Below are 25,036 nucleotides of genomic sequence, written 5' to 3'. Positions count from 1 at the left end.
CTGTATAAAAGCAGAAGCTGACTAAAGTGGTGGCCACTGTGTGCTTGTTCCATGGCTAGAGGCACACTGTCACTGAGCCAAGCAGTGCAATGTGCTGGAATTCATCTCATCCCTTTTCAAACGGTGCGATGAACACTTTTTAATTCCCCCGATAGCTGCTAGGACAGACAAGAGACAGACCTCTGTTTAATATCACACACGTTGTCTAATAGTATTTGCTTTCACTTCACACACTTACACTAAACAAGCAATGACTTGCAGTAAATTTAGTTGTGCCAAAAGAGACACAACCACACTGTAGCTGCATCAACTGAAATGCTAGATGTATGCATCTCAGGGACGGGGTGAAACCCCAAAACTGCTCCTTATTAGCAAGTATCCTCCTTTCTTTCCCCTCCTCTCACCAGAGAAAAAAGGTGAGACGTAAAAACGTGGGTACTGTTGCAGATTTGTGCCAGGGATATACTTGCTTTGTCATCTGAATCCTTTGCATTTTTTTAATTCAAGAGAGTCACATGAAGTTTCTACCCTAACTAGTTTTCAGACTTCACAGAATAAAGTTAAGGAGAAAGAGAAAAGAGATTCAGGATTAGAAAGTGCCCACTGAAGTCTGAATATAGGAATGGAGAGAAATTTCCAAGTGAAGTCCTGCACAGTGGGAAACTTGCACCGTAATTGTAATTTACCACCTGGGCTGACAGGCAAAAGGACCAACATAGAGACAGTGACTACTTTTCAGAATTTATTGTAAAAAATAGTATTAAACAATAGGAAAAATGCCACTCCTTGTTCAAGCCACCACATATTGCTTTATGTGGAAACAATGGAAAAATTTGACAGAAATGTATTTACCCATTCCTATCCATATATCAGATGATTCCAGCTACTCAGGACATGCTCATGGGAAAAATATTGGCAGTATCACAGCATATGGAAGTGGAAATAAAAAACATGCAGTATTTTCAATTGCAGTTGGGAGGCCTATTTCCTGGAGTCTAGAGATCATGTTGTTTTATCTGTTTTCCTTTAGCATTATGTACATTATCAGACTTTCATAACTTCAGACACCAGCATAAAGCCCTGATTTTTTGCCAACAGTGACATACCCTCCTCAAAGATAAATGTGGAAACCATAATGCCTGCCTTTACTTCTGTTTGCAATTTCCTTTCCACAGGAACATGCACATGATATAGTTCCTGCTAACATATATTTAAAGCTTGGCTAGCCCTTTTTCACTTATACCAGTTCAACCCCAGTGGAGGTCCTCAGGGCAGCACAAACAATGGAGAACAGACTTCCAGCACTGCAATCCATTTGTTCTGGCCAAAAACTGCTTGTCCTAACACCAAATTACATACTCTGTTTGAGAACTTCTTTGTCTACAAACAGAAGTATGTCAGATTCTGCATTAAATCATATTACAAAAAATGTAAAACAATACATTCCACAATTATTTTTTGTGGATTTTCTAGCTCATCTCAAAACTGTGAAGTACCAGTGTTAGCTCAAACAGAGCTCAGTTTTAACAGAGACCCAAAATAATGGGTACACAATAGTATTCACCTGGTGCAATTAGCTGCATTATCAATTGGCAAAAAGTTGACTTAGTTTCACACTTTAAAGCATTAACCAGAGAAAACTTGAATTACATGGCACTGTTGAGACCACCTCAGTTTCAAGTCAAGGGATGCACTTACACACAGGTGCATTGTTGTAGGTATGACATGAGTATTGAACCCAAATACTCAGGAAATGGGGATAACGCTAAGTAAGAGCACCTAACCATTTTTTTTCCACTGCTGTGCTTGATGAAAACTTGTAACAATAGCTTGAGGTGAGGTGATGCAAATGACAGTCACTGGAGCAGAGTGCAGTGGAAATTTTGGTCATTCTGAAAGAAGATACAATGGAGCAATACAGAAAATTCCAGAACAAGAGGCCAAAGTCAAACATTTTTTTCTCTTGCACACCATAAAAAGTATTTTGGTTACAAATTACCACTGCAAATAGCCTTCTCATAGATAAAACTAAAAATGTCTCTGCCTAAAAAGCTTTGAAAAGGGTCAAAACCCCACAAACCATAACTAAAGACCTTTCTCTAAGTCCTCTTCCCTTCTGAGTTGCAAGAGCCTCCTTATTTTAAGGAAGACCCTCCTCTTGGTCAATCAATTCCGTTTTGGTGGAGAACACATCAGCCAACATGTGCTTTGGGATTTCAGATCCCCGTACTTTTAACGTGTAGCAGGCATTCTCTACTTTTGCCAGACTCTGTTTCAAGGTATAGAGCTTCTTTGAGACTTCGTAAGGTCCAGTGTTGCCAATGAAAGTAAACCCATCGTAAATCTGCCGCAAGAACTGGCTCAGTTCAAAGGGCGTGTCTATGTCCCCGTTCCCAACGCTGCTGATGCACAGCCGCATCAGCTCTCCCGTCAGATCAGCCACTCCCAGCAGGTAATCCACGGGTGTTACCTTCAGGCTCCAAGTATGGGGCTGTTTATCATGGGCATTGGAGGTCTGGGGACAGAACAGAAGAAAGTCCAGTACAGAGAACTGTGACAAAGCCGTCCGTAATGGTTCAAATACACAAACTCATCTAGCATAACTGGAAATTTAAAACATTCTGGAAAATTAAGTATGATAAACATACCCTAACTCTACCATCTTTATTTGCAAACAGAATTATCACATCTCTGTAGCAACATTTATTTGCAGTTGTTTGGGGTTTTTTTTCATCTGACAGATCTTGGCCTGATAGATTTTTTCCTAAATGGTCTGTCCAAAGCTAGCAAATCAATTAAAAATAGTCTGCATTATGAAAACAAACCATATAATTTTGTAATACTGTCTTGAATTTCAAAATATATTCTCTACAAGAAGCCATAGTCTTCTCAGATCTGTTTTGTATCAACTGAGCTTATTAAAAGAGCAAACAAAAATCTTAATGAAGTAAACCCATTACAAAGTTACAAGTTTGCTCCTATATCCAAGTTTCCAATACTTTTTATTGCCATAATATTCGTAACATGGGAGACAATGCAGGTTTCTGTGATGCCATGATGATTTTTGCCTTTTCTTTTATATACCTTTTATATAACTTTTATATAGCTTTTATGTACCCTCAGTGTTCTTAACATGCATACTTGTAATTCCTAAGTCCGATAACTTAGCATAATCCTAATATTTTGTTAAACCAAGAAACCAAACATCCTAAAGGCATCGCAGTTGGAGGCCAAAAAGCCCTATGCTATCCTGAAAAACCAAGGTCTGTCTAAAACACATCCTGTAAACTAAAATTAAGCCCATCCAGGAAAAAAATTCCTCAAAATGAGAAAATATCACGCTAATCATTCAAGCCTCTCATTGGGAAATCTTTCATAAATACTCTAATTTGCAAGGTCTATAAATTGTATATGTGGTCTATCGTATGGGTGCATTTTGGCACATTCCACCTTGGCGAAGTGGTGCACCATAAGGATCCTTATTGAATACCGAAGTAAGACCCTTTTTTCCCTTAACTGTGTCTGGCTCTTAATTTTTAAGATCAGGAAAAGGCAACATCTGTCTGTTCACTTGTTCCCATAATATGCTATCTACCCAAATTGACAGATCTGGTCAGAGGCATGCAGACTGCAGTTAACAACTTCATACTTTGTTAAAACAAGTGTGCCACAATGGACTTGCCTCTGGCAAAAATAAATTAATTTAAGCTAAAAATCAGGCTTCTCTGCAAATATCTTACCAAGAGAATAAAGAAAGAATGAGAAGTGCTTTACAGCAGAATCTCTTGAGCAGAAGCAGACTCAGGAATTTATGTAAAGTAGCATTACTGTAGACTGCACCTCGACTGCACACGCACTTCTGTAGATTGCTACTAAATCACTGTTGTGCCCTGCCAACAATCAAACTGCACCCAGTTTACTGTGGTTGGTGACAGTAGTTTGTCCCTACGAGCCCTTTAGGGCAGGGTAGGAGTAGAGGCAAGTGAAGAAACAGCAGATATGGTATTAGGGCTAAGGTATGATGGGACACCAGCTTGTCCTCTGAAAGGAATCAGCTCCAGGAGAGTTACAAATGACGAAGCTAAGACACGTGCAGGGTGTTTTACACAAGGCGAATACAGTGCCTCCAGTGACTAGTTCAATACCAGCAGTAAGATTTCATTTGTGGAGTTCATCCTGCCTTGGTTTGTCTCCCCCAACTTCTCCAACATCACAATACCCCAGCAAGTCTTACAGACAGTCCCAGGCACTAAAAATCCATCCATTACATTTGTTACGTAGTATTTCACCGGCCTGGATCTTTCGCCATACCAGAAAGAGTTCAGTTTGTTCTGAATAAAAAGGATGTGAAATTTATAAACTTGTATCCCACGGATTTAGTTTACTACTTATCAGAATAAAAAGCATGTTTTGAACAAGTTAGTCAAAGCCCACATGTATATCTAATCCCATTCCACGAATTGGCCTTATTTAATCAGATGCCAAAAATGTGACTAAGCCTTCTTGCTGCATTTCCATCCCAGAAAGATGTTTGTCAATTGAGAAAAGAAAAACTTTTACCATGTTTGTTGTTTCTTCTCTGTCTTCTGCTGTAAATATTAGTTGTTTGTTGATCTCTTCAACACTAATCAAAGATCGTGTTTTGATAAAATACTGAAACGAAACTGCCTCAACATATTCTTGAAGTCCTGCAAAAACAGCAGAATTAAGCTAATGCTTCAACTTTCCAGCAATGATCCATGCTCACAATTATTTGTTTTTTAAGAAATCTTTTAAGTGAGACTATTTGAACGTTACCAGCAGAAAGTGAAAACTAACACAATCCAGAAATAACATTAAAACATAATCTAACATAGTGCATTTCTGAAGTATGAAAGTCTGACCGAGCACACTGACAAGCAAGTTTTACTCCAACTGCATTTTTCATGCAGAACCTTCTATAATTTCAATATAAAGCATCATGGTACTCTCAGAAACATACTGAACAGCAGCTCCCCACAGTGTTCCCAAGCACTCATACTTGGACCAGTATTGTTTAATATCTGCATCGATGTCATAAAGTGTTGGATCGAGTGCACCCTCAGTAAATTTGCAGATAACACCAAGTTGTGCAGTGCAGCTGACACACCTGAAGGATGGGATGCCATCCAGAGGGATCTGGATAAGCTTGAGAAGTTGGGCTCATGGGAATCCCATGCAGTTTAACAAGAGCAAGTGCAAGGTGCTGCACCTGGGTCAGGAGATTCCCAGTATCAACGCAGGCTGGGGGATGAACAGATTGAGAGCAGCCCAGCCCTCAAGAAGGACTTACAGTAGATACTTGTTTAAAACTGAATTTCCCACTTCTCCATTTTGTGGGAATCAGGCTCCTTAAAATACACAGGCTTGGTGAAATTAATGTTCAAGACAAAGCATCTGTTGTTACAAATCACTCCAGAGCAAATAAATAAATAAATAAATAATCAAACAAGCAAACCAGACAGGACTGTGATGTCCAATGAGAGGACTAACAGGTGATCCTGCTTTGGCAGGAGGGTTGGACTAGGTCATCTCTAGAGGTCCTTCCCAACCCTAACTGTTCCATGATTGTAAAAATATAGGAGTGACTGCTCTGTCCAAAAGAACTTACACTCTACAATTAAGGCCTGCAGGGGGACAAAAGGAGTCGATGTGTTGGCAAGGGAATAAAAGGCAGGATAACAAATGTAGCTTATACCAGATTTGTATGCCATCTACAGCTACCTGCCACAATTACCTCTCACTACCTACTTAGCAGATGGCGATTTTATTATGCATTACAGCAAAGGTGAGATCTAAAAAAAAAGAGTTTGAACATTCAGAGATTTCACAGGTTGTCAGCTTTTCCTTATGCGCAGAGAGCAGATTTGGGGGAAGCATGTAAGAAAAGTTCATAAGCAGCAAGCTGAAGCTGGCACTGTTGGTGGAAAAAAAGGCAGAAACAAAGCTGGAACAAACAGCCACGGCAGTACTGAGCTAAAAAAAGTTGTAAAGACAAAGTCAATGCCTGTGTATATCTGACCCATGAACAGCGAAAGCCCAAAGAGGACATTAAAGGAACAGACACATGACAGAGATGGTTCTAGCAGAGCTATTCTGAGCCATTTTAAGGGGATGACTTCACTTCAAGAGAAGCAAACAGGTATCATGCTGCAAGAGGGCCAGGATTAGACAATAGTTTTGTCAGTGAGAAAATGAGGATGCAACCAAGGGTACCAGAAGTAGAATCCTGTTTCCATTAGAAAATCTTAATCCCCTCAACTGACCTGTACCAGGGCCAGGGCCTCAGCCTATAGAAATATGCAGGAAGAAGCAAATTTAGACTTCACCTGGATCAAAGAAATAGTCTAAATCAAAAAGAAGAGAACATAGATTTGAATAACAGACGAGGGTGGAAATACCTTGAAAAACTAGCATAACCTCAAGGGGTAGGAGGCTTTCCATATTACAGTCACAAAAGTGTGACAAGTGACCTGCATTTTTTTTCCTTTTAAATATGTGTTTGAGCAGAAGCAACTCAGAACAGCAATTCAGCCTGCACCCTTTATAGTACTCCACAGCAGCAGTGGGAAAAGCAGAATAAATATGCAGCAACCAAACTCACACTCAGCACTGCTGTTCACAAACCAGAACATAAACAGGGAGCTGGCAAGGCCAATTAAACATCATAATTTAATCAACAGAATTCAGGTAAAGCATTCTGAGCACAAGCAATAGAAGAATACTAGATAAAAGCTACTCAGGATCTGTTAAGATAAATAACTTCAGAAGCTGCAGAGAGGTAGATTTCATCACTCACTCCTTCCCTGACTTACCTTCTGATGTAACAGGACCAGTAATTCATTAGAAAATTTTGGCTTTTTCTGTAAGCTACCAGATACAGCAGCACTCAACATGACAACATCTGTGAGAATCTCTCTCTGCTATCTGTGGAGAAGACTATCACACATGAAGAATCAACTTGGCATTTTCCACAGCTCTCAGAGAGATCAAATCAGCCCTCAAACCTTTTGGTAAACAGTTTTCTCGATCAGTCAGATCTCCCACTTTCAACTCACTCCACTTTACTACTTCACACATTTTTTGACCTTTTCCAAGTGTTTGGCTCCTCTGTTCTTTCATCTTTATGTACTTTTTTATGTGGGCATATTTATATGTATGTACACACATAGATCTTTGCTTCCTCCTGCCATCCCACCCTAGCTGACATGTTCCAGCCTTGTGCTCCTTCCTTTTGTTTAACAACACCATGTGAATGTTGCACACAATCTGCCATTTACTGTCACATTTTCACAATTAGGGAATCTATCTCCCACTATTTAGTAAGCCTTACAAAACTCATTTAAAGTTACCATTACAAATAGACTGGTAACAAATCCTGTTCAAAACTATTTTGCAAAAAACATTAATATTTTACTTTTTTCTTTTTTTTTTAGTAAGTCCTTCTTCTAGAAGTAGCTACAATATGACATTTCAATGACCCAAGACCTTGAAATAGGGTATTTCCATGTGCAGGTAGAAGGATGTTTAAACACGTTATGTTTTAACTTAATGGTAGGACATCCGCTATTTTCAGCAAATAATTCCCAAGGTGAAAAACCCCGTCCCATTTCACTACACCATCCAACAATACCTTTCCCCTTATGCTCTTGTTTTGGATTTATTCCAAAATTGGCTTATTTATGGACTGAGCTGCCAGTAATGGAATAGTTTGTAAGACTGCCTTTTATGGGTTTGGGGTTTTTTGTAGTACACGGTCAAAAATCCCAATTAAAAACACTGTATTATTTTTACTAGTACCTCTTAAAATTACAGATGTAAGGTAAAAAAGTAACTGCTTAAGTATTTTGATATTTTATTTCATTTATTCCATATAAACAGCTTGTACTAGACAAGTGACAGTGACCCAGTCTAGCAGCTCCCTTCTACGTTTTAAATATTTATTTTCTACATAAGAACTAGAGAGCTACACTGAGATATCTTCTGAGCATGTATCTATAAAGAAAGGAGATTTTTCTGCCTGAAAGCTTGAGCCCTTTTTTGCCAGCTGGTATTCAAGATGTTTTTCCTTAACTACATATGCAAGCTCTGAGAAAGAAGAAAAAGTAGTTTCTCTTAGAAACTTAGCAAGAAATTAGGTTTCTTAAATAAAAAATGATTTTAAAAAAGTCATTGGTGCACTCAATCCAAAAGTCAAGTGAATGCACAAGACAGAGGAAAAACTAGTTCTGTTTAAAGAATGAGTAAATAATAGAAATTACTTAATTGCAGGAGTCATATTAGGGTAAACAGAATCTAATTCCACCTGAGATGTGCATCCATGCATGCATGCAAGTTTCAAACCAGAATGACAGACCAAGTAAGAGGTGAACGTTTCCTCCTAAAATTTTGTTTCCTTCATTTCCTCCTTTAAATCTCGGTTCGACAGTTACAAAACAGGTTCAAATAGATTTCATGCTTCTTGGTTGTGAAGGTCAGCAATGCCAGTGCCACCTGCCATCTTCCCGAATAAGCAGCTTCTCTCCCGTTTCTTCTCAAACACATTTCATTTCTCATCCTTTGTCCTGTTTCTATCTTTCTGTTTAGAGAGGAGCCTGTGCTGATGGTTAGGACACAAGCAGATAGACACAAGTCTGTGCTCTCTCACCCAGCTCCTCCCCTAAGCCGTGCAGCAGGAATCACAGGCCAAGAGCAGCCACTGGAAAGATGGTAGGAAGATATACACAGCAAGTTTCTTCCAGGATCACTGTATGAAGGGTGGGGTACATTATTTACAGGGCGAGTCATGTGAAACTACCCACTTGCTGATTCATTACAAAACCACAACAGCACCGACAAGGCTCTATCTTATCCTCATGTTTAGGCTGGCAAGTTACATTGGCATTTAAAAAAAAAATCAAAAACCAAACACAGAAAAAAACTTCTTTCTCCTCCCCCAAAACCAAAGAAGGCACAACAAAAAAATTCCACCACCAAAACCTAGAAATCCCCACCATAACCCAGAAAAAAAGAGTCATATCCTTGTGGAAATCCCAAACAGAGAAATAATTCTGCAGAATAAAGGGAGCATGGTAAAGTTAAAGAACTCATTCCTAGAAGCATATGGATGAATAAAGGGGAGAACGAGTGAAATAAGCAAACAATTAACCAGGTACATCATCGACTGAAACAAGTACACACAATAAATTAAGAAGTACTAATACAAAAACAAAATCCAGTGTCCTATTAAGAGGAAACTGGTAATTCACACCCTAATCTATTCCTTTAAAGTTCTCTTCATACTTGACAATGATTCCCAAGATTCACAGGTCTTTTTCTGGGCAGAAGGGGTATAAACTTACGTAATTAAAATAAAGCTGAGGCTATGAAACAATCAAACTGTTTTCTTGATTGTGAGCATGAAGTCAAAGGTTAATTTTACAACATACACTGAAAGAGGATAAAGCCAGCTCTCCTCACAGACAGGAATGTTCTGGACATCCCATTGTGAAAATGGCTTAAAAGGGTAATTCCAGTCAGGGATGGATTTTATAAAACAGTACTAACAAATACAAATAAAAGTACTAGAACAAAAGTCTATATGAGCTTACAAATTTGGACAAAAACATCTGTTTCTATTCTCTGAGTAGTAATTCAAAAGCTGAGTAGGTTCACTATTATATCAATAATTAAATTCATGTAAATTTTTTCTATAAAGCCCTGAATGCTTTGTTCATTAGTCAATTGCTACTTGACACATCCACGACCATCAAAAAATTCTGTTCTCTTCTAGCTGCATGTGTTAAGTGATGTATTTCAGATACTGAAGTGTTAATATTGTTTGCACTTTGTTTAAAGCTGACTACACACCAAATTCAGGGAAAAGGTAATACCAAGATTAGTCAGTTTTCCCAAAAACCACAGAAACAAATTTAGGTTCCCTATCAGACAGGTGGCTGTGAGAGTTAAATTATTTCTCAAAACAGACACAAAAACCCTTCAAAGAACTGCAAAGAATATTTTAATCTCTCATTGCAGAGAACATGTAAATCAAGCCTTTTTTATATTGCTATTAAAAACACATGGACATATGACAAATGACAGGCCTTTTTGCAGATTAATAATTGTGGGTGAGAAATTCACAAACTTTTATTTTCCTTCTTCTTGGGGACCTGAAGGATGTACCATGGTTACTTTTGTTATCAAGGTTTTTGTTCTGAAGTTTGGCGTTTTATTCCAACTCGCCAGTCCCAAACATAGTAATTCTGAAGAGCACCCAATGTTCTACACGAGTTCTTAAAGAAAACTATTCCTGTGACAAGTAGTCTTCCTGATCTCTTTGACTATCCCCAACTACCTTCTAATTAATACAGAGTTTTAAAAGTCATTCAGTCAGATGGCAAATTTTACACTACTGACAGCCTTGAGGGCAAGTGTTCAAGATACCAAAGAAAGGAAGCTCTGACTCAGCCAGGATGTTCACTGATCAAAGAAGAAAGAGCACCTAACACAACACAGCTTCTGCAGTTCAAAACACAGTGAAAGTTCTTCTTAAGATGATGTTGTTTCCATGCAACAGACCCAACTCACCAGCACATTAGAAGAACCAACAGTGGCCATTTACCCTCATAAACACAGATCTGCGAGATGGCACAAAGGTACTTCACCACTCGCCAACCTCTACTTCTCACATCGTGACTACAAAACAAAAACTGAACCACGATGTGCTATCCTGGTCCTTTCTCGGAATGGAGTTCCTCTGTGACACATTCTCCTGTGTGATTTTAAATAAACAAACAAAAAAGCTTCATAGATTTTTTTTTTTAACTTCTCTTAAGTTCCAGCTGCACTTGGTTCCTGCAAAGGCTGGAGAGATCTGGTCTGTGAATGGCTAATGTCAACAGCTGCAGTGTTGAAAAAAATTCCTGAGCCAGAGCACAAGGTCTCCTCCTTTTGCCAGCTATGAAACTGAATTTATAGACAAACAATGTTGCTGGTTTCAGGTTGTCATGTGAATAACTGCAGTATTTGTCGTAATAGTACAGCAGGGCTTTAGGACATTTAGGTCTTAAGATAGAAGTAGGAAAATACAATTTTTGTGATCATGCATCTTTAAAAGACTGTACATAGCTTCTCTTTGGCCTTATGCTGCTCTGAACGGCTCCAGCTGAATTTACATCTCCTTCAGGGATGAGCTGATAATCAATTCTCACATAGTGCATGCCTAGTTTGTTCATGACAGAATTTGCATTCATCTTCGCAGGTTTGTTTTAATTTTTTGTGTATGAACATACAAAACCTGAAGCAGAAAATACAAAATGAAAGGCTTTGCAGTTGCTGGCTTTTCCCTTTCCCTAGAAGAACCTAGGAAAAAGGCATGAACCAAAAATAATGAAAGGGTAGTAAAAGGCAACGAACTAAAGGTATCAAATTTCAAATAGGCAACTTGCAAAATGAAAAAAAACCAAACCAGTTTGACCAAGCGAGGATATGAGTTCAGAGAAACACAGAAAGTAACAAAACAGAAAGAAGGAAATTAACAAAACTGTATCTAATAACCACTATCTTATTCATTGCAAATTCCATTAATTTTCCAGTATAATCAGGAAACTTTGTTTCCATTTCTGGCATTTTACCCCTCACCTACAACAGCAAAGAGATTAATTCTTCAGTTACATCCTGTTCCTGTGTTACTATGTTTTCCCACCATCTTGCATAAACCTGATTGCTTCCTTCACAGACAGCTTTCCTTTCAAGTTTTAGGTGTATTTAGGTCTTATCCTGGGTGAGACATTTACAATTCATGATCCCTTCCTCCTGCAGTACAAAGCCTTTCCTTTCTATTACCAACCTACAATTAAATATGCCATCCATTTTAACTACAGTTTTTAAACTTTCTCAAGGAAAAAAACAGGTGTCCTACTTATACTGTTCCTGATGTGCAGAACAGTACATTAATATTATATCCTTGATATTATGTACCTTGATATAATTTCAGAAATACATGTGTGTTTACAAAGGTAGGACAATTTCCGTATGTTATTTTCATATTTTGAGTTTAAAAGCTAAGGGGAAAAAGAAAAACAAACAAAAAAAAAACCCCCCTCCCCCCCCAAAAAAACAACCAGGTAAACACAGAAATCGTTACTGAACAGTTCCTTTAGTTTGCATTCTAATTAAAATCCTTCATACAATAGCCAAAAAAAAATGTTATTACTTAAATCATCAGTAATCTAAAGCTGACCTGCTTGGACAGACCCCACTCATCTCCATAGCATTTCTTACAGCATCCTGTCTGGTGGTCCTATGTACTGCAGTTAAAAAGTGGCATTCTAGTGCAACTGAAGTGTTTCCTTTTCAGCCACACAGACTTAACTGGCCTTGTCCAATCGAGCAATGCAGCTTGTTGCAGTATCTTACAGGCCTAAAGTGACTCTAAATGGCATAAGGCAGGAGACAGAAATAAGCTCCATTACATCAATCTCTCAGAACACAAATAGTGCCTGCACAAGAGAAATGATGTGTTAGACTGCATCAGTGCTGAACTTTTACACAGCATTTCCTGCATCATCATCAGCAGAAGCAGCCACAGAGCAATAGTTTTGACAAGGTGCTGACATTTTACAGGCTCATCATCTAATCCTATTGAGAGCAAGTGCAGATATGATAAACAGCTAATGAGCTTCCCCGTGCATACCACTCCATTCGCCACTGCTGCAAGCACAGGCACACAGCAAAGGTCAGCCAACAGTGCTCTACTTGCATCTACCATCATCACCCCACAGCACTCCACTTAAGAAGCTCCAGAAGACTTACAGGCTCCCCATGCAGTATTTTGTCTTAAGGGGCAAAAAACTGAGTAAGTCTTCAAATGGCTAGAAATTTAATTTAACAAAGTCATGTTAAAAAGGTACTCCATTTAATCCCACACAACACCAACCTATCAAGCAATCCTTAATTTTCCCTCTGCATTACACAAGTTTTGCATTTATGCAGAGTAGATTTAGAACATGCTTTGAATAATTACATACATCCTAACATAGAATCATAGAAGTTTTTAGGTTTTAGGATCACTGAGTCCAACCACTAACCCAACACTGCCAAATCCACCACTAAACCATGTCTCTTAAGAGCCATATCTACATGTCTTTTCAATACCTCCAGGGATGGTGACTCCACCACTCTCCTGGACAGCCTGTTCCAATGCTTGACAACCCTTCCCATGATTAAATTTTTCCTAATATACCATCTAAACCTCCCCTAGAGTGACTTGAGGCCATTTCTTCATGTCCTATTGCTTGTTACATTGGAGAAGAGACCATCCCGCATCTGGCTACACCCTCCTTTCAGGCAGTTGTAAAGAGCAATGAGGTCCCTTCTGAGCATCCTTTTCTCCAGGCTAAACACCTCCAGCTCCTTTGGCTACTCTTTATCAGACTTATGCTCCAAACCTTTCACTTGTTCCACTGCCCTTCTCTGGACATGGGTTCCAGTACGTGAATGTCTGTCTTGTAGTGATGGGTCCAAAACTGGATACAGAAGTTGAGGTGCAGCCAGTGCTGAATACAGGGGGACAGTTACTGCCCTGTTCCTGCTGGCCACACAATTGGTGATAGAAGCCAAGATGCCACTGGACTTCTTGGCCACCTGGGCATGCACTGGATCATGTTCAGCTGCTGTCAAACAGAAACCCCAGGTCCTTTTCTAATGAGCAGTTTTCCAGTTACTCTTCCCCAGCCTGTAGCACTGCATGGGGTTGTTATAGCTGAAGTGTAGGACCATACACATGTTGCAGAGCACTTCTTTCTTGTCTTTAAGTCCTGTACAGATCTTTTCTGTATACTGTTGATATCTCCCTCAGTAGCTGAGAGTTAAATATCTATATATATATAAACGCTCAAACACTTATATATACAAATAAAAAATCCTGAAAAATTTCTTCCTTCCTTTCATAAATCCATACAATCTTTTCCAGTCCTTTTCTTGCATAGTGTCTCCCAACAATTTTAAAGAAAGAGTACATATTTCCTCACAGGATATATAAGGTATACACTGCAAAGCGGGCCAAAGGAGCAGGAATTCTATATTACAAATAGTAAAGCTTTAAAAATATCAACAAAGCAGAACATTCTAACATAACAAATGAAGAGCTCTGCATTAAAAAAAGACTTCATTATTTCAGTATCTCTTTGTTTGCTTGTTTAATCATCCCCTGGGACAATCTGTACTGTTAAGAAACATGTAGAAAACAGTCATCAGTTTTTGTTGTTGTTCAATTAGTGCTATACTCAGTGTTTGAGCTCATGCAAGTGTCCTTTGGGGAAATGTCCTGCGTGCCATTAGCACTATTCTTAATGAGGGAAAGCATGAAACTCCTTTAGTGCTCTGCCAGAATTGTTTTATCTTCAAGTCAAAAGAACAACTGCTTGGAGTAACCCCAAAAAAAGCATTTAACAATTACAAGTGGCAAACAATATTCCCAAGCATAATACTCACAGCATTCTTCTATTTATAGGCTAACAGTTATTATACTGAATAAAATATGTATTAGGCAGCTTTATTATGCAGACAATCATGATTCCCCAGTTCAGGCTGCTACAGTGGTTGCCATTATAAGCTCCATTTTGAACCCTTTTACTCCTTCTGTGAGAGGTAGGGTGGGGAACAGGAGGATGTTTCATGTTTGATTTCAAGACAAAGGAGAATATTTTTAGGAAGTTTGAGGTTAATTAGACATGCTGCTTTTGAGATATGGGACATAGGTGTTTCTTTATTCTTTTTGAAAGAAAAAAGCAGTTTAATGGCAATGTTTTTGTTCATAAAATGCTTTTTAACTAGTTCTCCAGAATTTCTTTAAAATACAAAATCAGAGCTGAAAACTAGGTTAAAGGAAGGTCAAGACTTACAGCCCTAGGAAATATATAAAGACAAAAGATCTAGCACTCTTCTTAGCTACATTTATTTTCAAAAAGACATGCAAGCTTTTTGCACTGAAAAAAAAAAAACAAAGCAACAATTAAAGAACACTAGGCTTAGAACCAAAACTAAAAGCAACATTCTTAACTCTTATCACTTCCCAATTATAGTTCTTCATAAACAGCGGCAGGCAGGTGGAATAAAGCACTCTCTCCCAGTTGCTCTTCACCTAACTGTCCCCTCATTCTTCCTGTTTCTAGGTTTTCTATCTCAGCTTCGTAATTCTGACATCAAGCATCTTCACATCTCTGGCACCTCCTTGATCCCAGCTTCAGCACGATCAAGATCTACAAGTCTTGAAGGCTGCATATTCCTTTTTTTGCCATCCCAATGATTAACTGGAGAGTGGAGGATTTAATGAAGGTAAGAGTAAAGGTCTGGCTGAAAGCTAGCATTTTATACTTCTTATGCACACAAGCTCATTTACACAATGCCTAAAAGCATTCCCTGTCTTCCCAGTGACACACAGGTATATTCTAACACTCCCTCACAAAACATGCACCATGGGCACCAGCTGGCATCCAGAGCAGGGCAACAAAGATGGCGAAAGGGTTGGAAGAAATGTGCTATAAAGGAGCACATTAGGATTTTGGGCTTGTCTACTTTGGAGAGGACAAAGCTGAGGGGCAACTTCATTGCTCCCTACAGGTTCCTGAGGAGGGCAAGTGGAGAAGGTGGTGCAGGAGACAGATCTCCTGTCCCATCCACTGATAGGATGTGTGGGAATGGCTCTAAGCTGCATCAGGTGAGGGCATTTATTTTGAAAAGGAGGTGAAATAAAGGAACTGGCTTCCTAGAGAGGTGGTTGATGCCCCAAGCCTGTCAGTGTTTAGAAGATGCATTTGGACAATGCTCTTAACGACTTGCTTTGACTTTTGGTCTGCCCTGAAGTAAGCCCTGTGTAAGACATGAGTACAAGTCAACCTGAGCATTGTTTGTCTTGCAGATTACATACATGTATTTGCTGCTGATTTATCAAATCGATCTTATGGACATTTTTAAACAAATAATTCAGGGCAAATCTTCAGCTCTCGTCAGCTGAAGAAGTTTTGCCTAAACACAGAAAGATATACACAATTCCAAATATGTTAAAAATGAGATTGATAGACACAAGACACTTTTATACCATGACTAAGATGTCAAAGAAGCAGTTACATATTTTAGTCATGCGTTGCCATAACCAAGGCATACCAATTTTAGGTAATATTCAGATTGTCAGCAAAGATTCAGCAAAGAAATATGGTTTGACAGCCAAGAGTCATGAATGAACTGGGATTTAATATTTCAAGAATGTTAGCAAAGACTGCTGTTTACAGAGAGGAGCAGAAAAAGATGCAATTGAAACACACAAACTGGTTTAATGCTTGTAACAGAGAGGCAGAAGCACATTCTGAGCCTAGAAGAAAGAAAATGCTAATCTAAGGATTTAAATTCATTAACTTTATCAACTCAAAATCACTTTATCACTCAAAATGGATAATTTCATAAGACAGTCGCTCCCACTCTCCTCTTAGAAATTATAACCCTTCAGGAGGGGTAAATGAGTGTGCTACATATATTCCTCTCTGTCAAAGAAGATCAGCCAGTACATTTGTTAGAACTACTCTCAACTTCATTTTAGGTCAGGGTCCAAATTTTTCTAGTTGTAGACTCCCATTTAAATCTTCCTTTAAACTGTAATGAATCTGTAGGACAATAGCTTCTCTAATACCAGAGCTAACTCTGCTAGTAACAAAGATTAACCTGAGTCCTGATTTATAACCACAGAAATGTAACAAATTCAGACCTGCAGCATGAAGAGGAAGTATTGCTACAGAGAGAGAAACTAAGCTTAGTTCAAAACTGCGTACTTTTCCTATTTTAAAATTATTTACCTGGAGATATAGCTCTGTGGAACTGATACATGTCTTCTCCAATCAGTTCTTGTGCAACCTGCTTGATCTTCCGTCGGACAGCATCTAGCTTGACTTCAGATTCACTTAGTATTTCTTCCCCATTGGGAGCACTGCAATCATAAAACAGAAACTGAAAGAGCAGTTTCCAGAACATGAGCAAACTGTTAAAAAACATTGCACTTTTTCTTTTACTGATCAATACATTTTTACTGGCTTCAAGAAAAAGCAAAACTGATACTAGAATGAGAAACAGTTTAACTTTCATAGATACCTATTGCAGATTCTGAAATTCTGTAGATTGTTACCTAGAAAATAATCAACCACCCAGAGTTCTGGTAGCATGATGTTTATTCCAGACTACAGTCATGATTATTGTTTAAGTAAGAAAAAGGAGAAACACATACAAAGGCTTCAAAAAATATTCCAGAAAACTAGCAGTATTTACAGAAGTCCTTCACCCTCTTAAAAAAAAAAATCAGTATTGCAAAATACAATACATTATGTACTTCTACATGTGATTTTTTTTTTAAGGAAGTAGTTACGGACTATGTTGTTCAGGAACAGCTGAAATATCTGACTCAAAACCACAATATATACTTGGCATTTAAAGTTTAGTTTATCTAATTTCCTTTAAACTTTCTCCTCCCTTGAGCCCAAATAATCCATGGTATATTAGTTTACAGTCTCTTTAAGGAACTACTGATTGATTGGTCTCGAGAAAACATTTAAAAGCAAACAGTAAAATTTACTGAAATTAAAGCCACAATAATTGCAAAAAGCAAAGAAGGAAATACAAAATACAGCATGGAAAACTTCCACTCTCACAAAAACAGGAATGTCTTATAAAACAGGAATCTAAATTCAGAGTAATGAGGAGTTTTTTGTTGTTGTTCTTTCCTCCACCAGTTCCCAGCTACCTAGCCTCTGCAGTGGGAGTAGTTATTTACAGTCAAGGCTGTAGAGGTTACTGGAATTATCACAATACCTCTTTGCAGAAGTAAACCAAGTTAAAGAGCAGGCAACTTCATAATCTCCATTTATAACTGTAACTATAAATAGCTACTACTTCAACATAAATATATTGATAGGTAACAAAATGTAAATTAAAATAAATGAAATTACAAAGAAAAGGGAGAGCTGTTAAAACACGCAAGACCAGTGTTTGTCATGTACAGCAAACACTTTATAGAACAGGCTGTGCAAAGCCTCAAATTTTCCTGCTGCTCTTCTAGTTTGTTTCTGGCTTCCAAAGATTGCTTGAAGGCTTGTGAGAACACAAAACATATAGAAGCTCAAAACTTCACACAAAAGCCTATCCAGCTGTAGTATTTGCATAAACAGACCCCAGGTCACCTCCTATTTGCATTGATGACCTCGGGTGGGGCTGCAACAACCAAAACGGTGATGGAACTGCCCGGGCAAGTAACCTGAAGGAAGGGTGCGTACTCCTCTCTCCCAACTTGCTGAAAGCTGGAAGGCTCTCATCTGTTGCTTACTCTACTGCTCTACACTGGTTTAACAAACCAATAAAACCAACCCAGAAACCTGAACCAGCATCTTTTAATTCTCTAACTGGAGTGCGCATTCATTAGCTTGCATCCACCCTAAAGAATGTTTATGGGAAGTTAATTAAATTCCTCTCAACAGAACATTGCAGCTGTTACTCACAGACAACACTGCAAGGCAGACTGTAGGTTTCTATCAACATTTTCACGCTCAACGTGACTCACCTGGTGAACCTGTGGAGCAGAAATATCGTTCTTTTGCTTTCGACAGTTATATCCCGACTAAGCTTCACGAGCCGTTCGTATTTATCGTGCCTGGTGTCAAGCTCCAGCTGGAATGCTGCCAAGTCAATCATTACAGCAAAAGCTCAATTATCACATGAACACAGCACAGGGGAAGAGCAAAGCACCTGTGCTGCACCAACTCCTTACAGCCCCCAGCCCCACCAGCCTTGTCCCTGGGCGCCTTTCCCCAGGGTGGGCTGCCCCTGCCTGGGGCATGGCTGCAGAGGCCACCACTGCCTGTCACCTGCCAGAGCTGCAAAACTCATCATCAATACTACCTTTGTTTATAAAGTCAGGTTGAAGTAGACATCAGTCCTGATGATGCCTTAAAGCAGCCTGAACAATTTTTAAGGTAAAATACTTGGTTTCACTAATAAAATTTATTCCACAACACTGTTGTTCTGGAAATGGGACTGAAAATTTCACCCAAATTCAGCAAGATAAATCAAAAAATAAAACCCTACCATCATTTGTTAATAAGATTCACCAGTGCCTAAACCAATCAAATAAAAAGCATCTGACTAAGGCACATATACTATTCAAAATGCATCATTTAATTAGAAGAAAGGTTGCATTTCACATCCCAGATGGACTTGGACAAAAGTTGAGTATTCTAATATCTCTAAGGATGAGATCAATTATTTAAAATAAGATTTCTGACTTGCTGATGTTAATTCTCTCTAACTACAATGAATACAGAGAAGAGAGGAAGCATATCTGGTTATGACAGTCAAACATTATGAATGTTTCACAAATACCATTAACATTTTATAGATCATTATTCTAGTAAATAAATCACTAATAGACGCTTAGAAGAAATCAAACAAATTTCCTATCTAATTGTCTGAGGTGTCAAAGCTTCTGTGCAAGAAAATGCAGGAAATAAACTAAGAGGTTGCATTTTTAAAGGGTCTGACAAGTGAGTAACCTTTAAAAAAGTATAGCAGTTCACTGGCAAGCAAGGTTTAGAAGACACTAGAAAATAGTTCTGTATTTCTCATTGCCTTGGTAAAAACTTGGTTCCTCTCATTTTGTTCTGTTCTCCCCAATCTTATTCTGAAACTCTAAGATAAGTCACAAATGCTTCTGCTCTCTTAATTCTTACTCATGTCTGTTTGGTGTGTCTCTTTCAAATTCTGAGAATCAATTCCACCCTTGAATTATCACCAAGAAATTTTCCCTCAGATCATAGTGAAAGGAACCTGAGGAAGGGTGATTTCCCTTCACAGGATGCCACATATGACATTTCCAAGGGCCATTTACAAATGTCATCTACTGGGAAATTCACTATTCTTAACACCTGCAATTATTAGCAACACCCCCAGTCTTTTCTGGATAGTTGTGGCTTTTAGACTTCTATGTTAGGTTTTAAACCTGTTAGGGACTACTGTGAAGTGCTTTCTATTCTAAAGTAAACCAGACAAATAAAATAATCTTTAGCCTAACAGGATGCAAGAAAACCTACTATATTGTGTTACTGCCTAAAATTGCAAAGGATTAGTACCTGGGGGTTCACCAAGCTAACACATCAAAACCATACCGTCATTTCCTACATACATGACACTGTAATGTCTCATTTAGCACTGAACGTAAAGACTCAGACTCCAATGATAATTTTGGTGGTGCAAAATCAGACCATTAAAAATGACACTTACTAAACCTTAACCCTATAAATCAAGGTAGCACCCACTCTCTTTATCACTGAGCTGTCATATTTAAAACATATTTCCAAAAAAAGGTGTAACTCCTTGGGTTTTGACTCATTAGACCATTCTGTGATTCTCTGATTACTACAGAAGACAATTTCTCATTATTTTTTTAGAAAACTTTGGTGCAAATAGATCGATTCAAGCACATCTTTTTTTCAGAGATTAAAAAGAGCAAAACATGTATACCCATTTAAGGCCACACATTAACGGGGCAACCCCGGTTGTGTGTACAGACCAGGAATGAGAGGCTGAAGAGCCGTGCTGCAGAAAGGGCCCTGGGGGTCCTGGTCGATGGCAAGTTGAACATGAGCCAGCAGTGCCCTGGCAGCCAGGAGGGCCAACCCTGTCCTGGGGGGCATCGGGCACAGCATCACCAGCTGGGCAAGGGAGGGGATTGTCCTGCTCTGCTCTGCACTAGGGCAGTTTCACCTCAAATACTGCGTGCAGTTTTTTGGGCAAAACAGTACAAAAAAGATCTTAAGATCTTAGAGAACATCCGAAGGAAGGCAATGAAGATGGTGAAGAGTCTGGAGGGGAAGCCATATGAGCAACAGCTGAGGTCACTCAATTTGTTCATTCTGCAGAAGAGGAGACAGAGGGCAGACTTTCAACATCCTCATGAGGGAAAGAAAGCAGAGGGGTAGGTACCAGTCTCTTCACTCTGATGACCAGTGACAGGGTTCGAAGAAAGAGCCTGAAGTTGTGTCAAGGGAGGTTTAGGTTAGGTATCAGGAAAGGTTCTTCACCCAGAGGAACAGGCTCCCGAGAGAAGTGGTCACAGCAACAATCCTGTTTTGAGTTCAAGAAGCAACTGGACAATATTCTCAGGCACATGGTGTGAGTCTTGGGATGTCCTACACAGAGCCAGGAGTTTGACTCGATCACCCTGATGGATTGGTTCCAACTTAGCATATTCCATGATTCTATGATTAAGTTTTTTAGATTCAGACAACATACACAGAAACAGTGCACAGCTCTGGTTCACCTTATACAACCTGCTCAATTATAAACCATCTGGAGCACATATTTTCCTAATGCTTGTGCCTGACAGGGAGACAAAGACCACCAGCGTCTCTCTCTGGGGCAGTGCACTTAGTACTGCACTAAGCATTTTTGCAATAAATACAAAGAGTGGATCTCTGAAAAACTTTGAAGAAACCATGTCCCTTAAATTATTTCTGAAATTAACCAAACACAAACAACTGGATCTCATGAGAAGGGAGGGAAACAAGCTGTTTTGAAGTGGAAGTAATAGCACTTTATGACAAACTGATATTCATGAGAGCAAAAAATTAAAGTTGAAAGTACAGTTGCACTACTTAATTCAAGAGCAAGTGTGTATACAATATTCAATTTGAATGATAGAGTGGTTTGGTTGGAAGAAGCCTTGAAGATCACCCAGTTCCAACCCCTCCTCCCATGGGCAAGGACACTTTCCACTAGACCAGGTTGCTCAAATCCTCCTCCAACCCAGCCTTGAACACTGCCAGGGATGGGGCATCCACAGCTTCTCTAGGCAAAGTTCAGGGGTCATGGTTAATCATCTGCCAAGCTGATTTACACAGAAAAATATAAGCACCCATTTTAAAAAAAAGCCAGGAAGTTATATGACATTGAAGTAACTATCTAAAGCAGCCGGACAGCTTATACTTCACCCTTCTTAGCTTCATAAAAAATACCTAGCACGGGGAAAATTTTACAACAAGAATAAATCTGTTCCCCATATCAAATCTCCTTCCCTCTTGTCAAGGCTTCTCATTTCTGAAGGTCAACTTTGCTTTCTTAGGGGTTGTCTAATGAGAAATTTAAATTTACTGGAGTTTAAATCTGGTTTGGTGAAAAATCTTATAAAAATAATTTGGCTGAAGGGAAGTTTACACCTGCCTATTTAAAGAATCTCAAATATATGTTAATATTTAAAAGGCATTCAAACTGAACTAAGTGTCTACATACAGGTCTATATTAGTTAGTTGAAGTCTTTTTTTGAAAAAGTGCAGGTATAAACAAATACCAACTCTTTAAAACAATGCATCCAGATTTACACTAAAGTAGCTTAGTCATCTGTGCACCACAGCCAAGGTCAGAACCTCCTCAGTTTCTCAAAGGTCACCACCTCCTCCTCTTGCCCCTGTGGCTCAGGTTTTGTACTACACCTCTGCAGATCCTACAGTTTTCTGCCACCAAAGGGCCCGGTCACCTTTTGCCTGGCTGAACACTTGTGCACTGTGCTCAGCATCAGGTTCAGCACAAGCAAGGAGGGCAGGTGGAACAGCAGGTGGGATGGAAACGGGAGCAAGTCATGAATCAGGTGGAGCCATGCAAAATCCCACCCCCAGGACTTCACCGCACAAAATGCAGAACACTAAGCCCTAACTGTATGGAGTGTGAGTCCAACCAGTTTCTCCCGCAGAGTTTATTCCACTAATAATTTCCTAGCAATTTCTACACTGTGTTTTTATAATCTGGTTTTCCAAATGCTTACTTACATTTAAAAGACGTCATCAAAGCTGAGGGTGGATTAACATTCTCTTTTTCCTCTCTTCTTTGACCATGTGGAAAATTATCATGCTTTCGTTTTCTGAACCCACCTGATCCTATTAAATAGAAGAGACACACAAAAAAAGCAATACTTAAAAATATAGTTTTTGTCAGAGCATAAGGAGCACCAGAATGCTGTCTTCAGAGCATTCCTGACCGCAGTCATATTCTACAGGACTGAATAAGGTAACTGCATGAGCCTTATTATCAACTCATGCCAGCTTCACATTATCATGTTACTTTTCCTACGACATTGCTAGTGAAAATTAGAAAAAAAAATCCATTTCAATGGATGAGTGTGGCAGGATCCTGTGTCTTTTTTTTGGTAATGTCTTCAGGTCTTCACACCCTTTTATGTTTTCTTGCTTTAAGCGAATGGTTGCATGGAAATCCTTGTGTGAACAAGGACCTAAAAGATTGCACCTAAAGAATTAGACATTTCTTTTCCTTCCTTTTTTAAACTATTCTAAATATTCAGTTGAAATTAGTCACTAAACCTGCAAGATTTTATTACTGTGATTTACATCATGGGTCTTCAGTAACCAGAAAAAGAAGCAAGGCATAATTTAAGCAGACTATCCCTATTCAGATATGTAGGTTTAGTTCCTGCAGTGTAACTTCTTAGGCCCTTACACTCTACCCATTAACCAGTTTCTTCTCTGAATGTAGCCGCTCACTTCAACTGCTTTGTGTGCCTCTTCCTTAACCCTCCTTTTCAGACCCACACCCAGAACTCATCCCTTTTGGACTATCTTTTACTCCCAATTTATACCTCGTATAATTTCTACCTTTTATCCTTCCTTCACCTTGGACTGACTCATTGTGTCACCCACGTGTCACCCATGTGTCCTCTTTCTCTCTCCCTCCTTTTGGTGACAGCTGGACACTCTGTTCCTTACAGAGCCCAAAATTTGGCAAACTTGAATACAGGCATACCTTTTGAATACATGGAGTTCTCTCATTTCCTTAAAAGAAGAACCAAGGGAAGCTACTTAAAAGCTACACATGAACACTAGATTTTAAAATGTTTCCGCTTAATTGTTTATTATCCCAAACCAAAACCAGAAGTGGGCGTAGCTACTTTCTTAAAGAGGAAACTGAAAATAATTTTTTCCTTATTTTCTGTTGGACATGAGTTCAGGGGTTTGTTTTTCCTATAGCAGTTGAAAACACTAAATGCATCCCCTGAAAGAGTGCTGAAGGGAGATCTGTGTGATTCTTGGTGATGTTAAGCAATAGGACAAGAGGCAACAGGCAGAAACCAATACATAGGAAGTTCCATTCTTCCTGAATACGAGGAAGAACTTCTTCACTGTGTGGGTGACCGAGCACTGGAACACATTGTCCTGAGAGGTTGTGGAGTCTCCCTCACTGGAGATGTTCAAGAATCGTCTGGACACAATCCCGTGCCACGTGCTCTAGGATGACCCTGCCTGAGCAGGGAGCTTGGAATAGATGACCCACTGTGGTCCCTTCCACCCTGACCCGTTCTGTGACTCTGATTCTGCGACTGCCAGGGCTAAGCCAACACACAGGCAGCAGGGCAAGCTATGAAAAATATGTATTTCACATATGTATTAGGTAATATACATAATATGTTATACATATATATATATACATAAATAGACACACTATACTCAACAGCTAGCACAAGCGCTTTACGGGCCTAACACACTCAGCTTCCCTCTGAAGAAGCATCTGCTTTTCCAGCCCCAGGGATGCAGATTCCTACAGCCACATTCTCTGGCGCACCCGGACAGCCCCAGCGGGAAGGCAGGGCACCCACGAAGGAAAGGTCAGTGACACTCGTGAAGGAGCGGCCTCTCAGTGAGAGTTTCACGACGCAGCCGAAGGGCACCGCTGGGCACGGCAGAAGCTCCGCACCCTGGCCTCCTCCGAGCCGCGGGGCCTCCCCCCGCTTCAGCCGGCTCCAGCTCCTCACGCCTCGGTCTCCTGAGGGTGGGAAAGGAAGGGAAGGGGAGGGAAGGAGACATCACCTTCCTTGCCGCTCATCCCGGTGCCGCCGCCGCGCCGTGTCCCCCAGGCAACCCGCAGCCGCCCCGCGCGCCGCAAGGGCCCCGCCGCCCCCGCCCTACCGGCGCCATGGCGGGGCGTCCCGCGAGTGCCTGAC

At 39.7% G+C, this 25,036-nt stretch overlaps 1 protein-coding gene across 1 annotated transcript; it reads right to left on the bottom strand.

Annotated features, from left to right (window-relative positions):
* Nucleotides 1-729: 729 nt before the first annotated feature.
* TSNAX (translin associated factor X) lies at nucleotides 730-24,974 on the bottom strand. The gene is made up of 6 exons (XM_042025243.1): nucleotides 24,903-24,974; nucleotides 22,854-22,961; nucleotides 18,599-18,713; nucleotides 16,848-16,978; nucleotides 4,561-4,688; nucleotides 730-2,515 (listed from the first exon to the last, which is right to left on the bottom strand). Exons 1-6 carry the CDS (start codon nucleotides 24,916-24,918, stop codon nucleotides 2,141-2,143), a joined length of 873 nt encoding a protein of 290 aa, XP_041881177.1. The 5' UTR covers nucleotides 24,919-24,974; the 3' UTR covers nucleotides 730-2,140.
* Nucleotides 24,975-25,036: the final 62 nt, after the last annotated feature.

The sequence above is a fragment of the Corvus kubaryi genome, unplaced genomic scaffold (genome assembly GCF_017639235.1).
Source record: "Corvus kubaryi isolate FWS band 111438036 unplaced genomic scaffold, C.kubaryi_AGA036_p1.0 37266, whole genome shotgun sequence".
Lineage (NCBI taxonomy): Eukaryota > Metazoa > Chordata > Aves > Passeriformes > Corvidae > Corvus > Corvus kubaryi.
The sequence above is the reverse complement of the archived record's forward strand: the minus strand, read 5'-3'. Positions and strand labels throughout refer to the sequence as shown.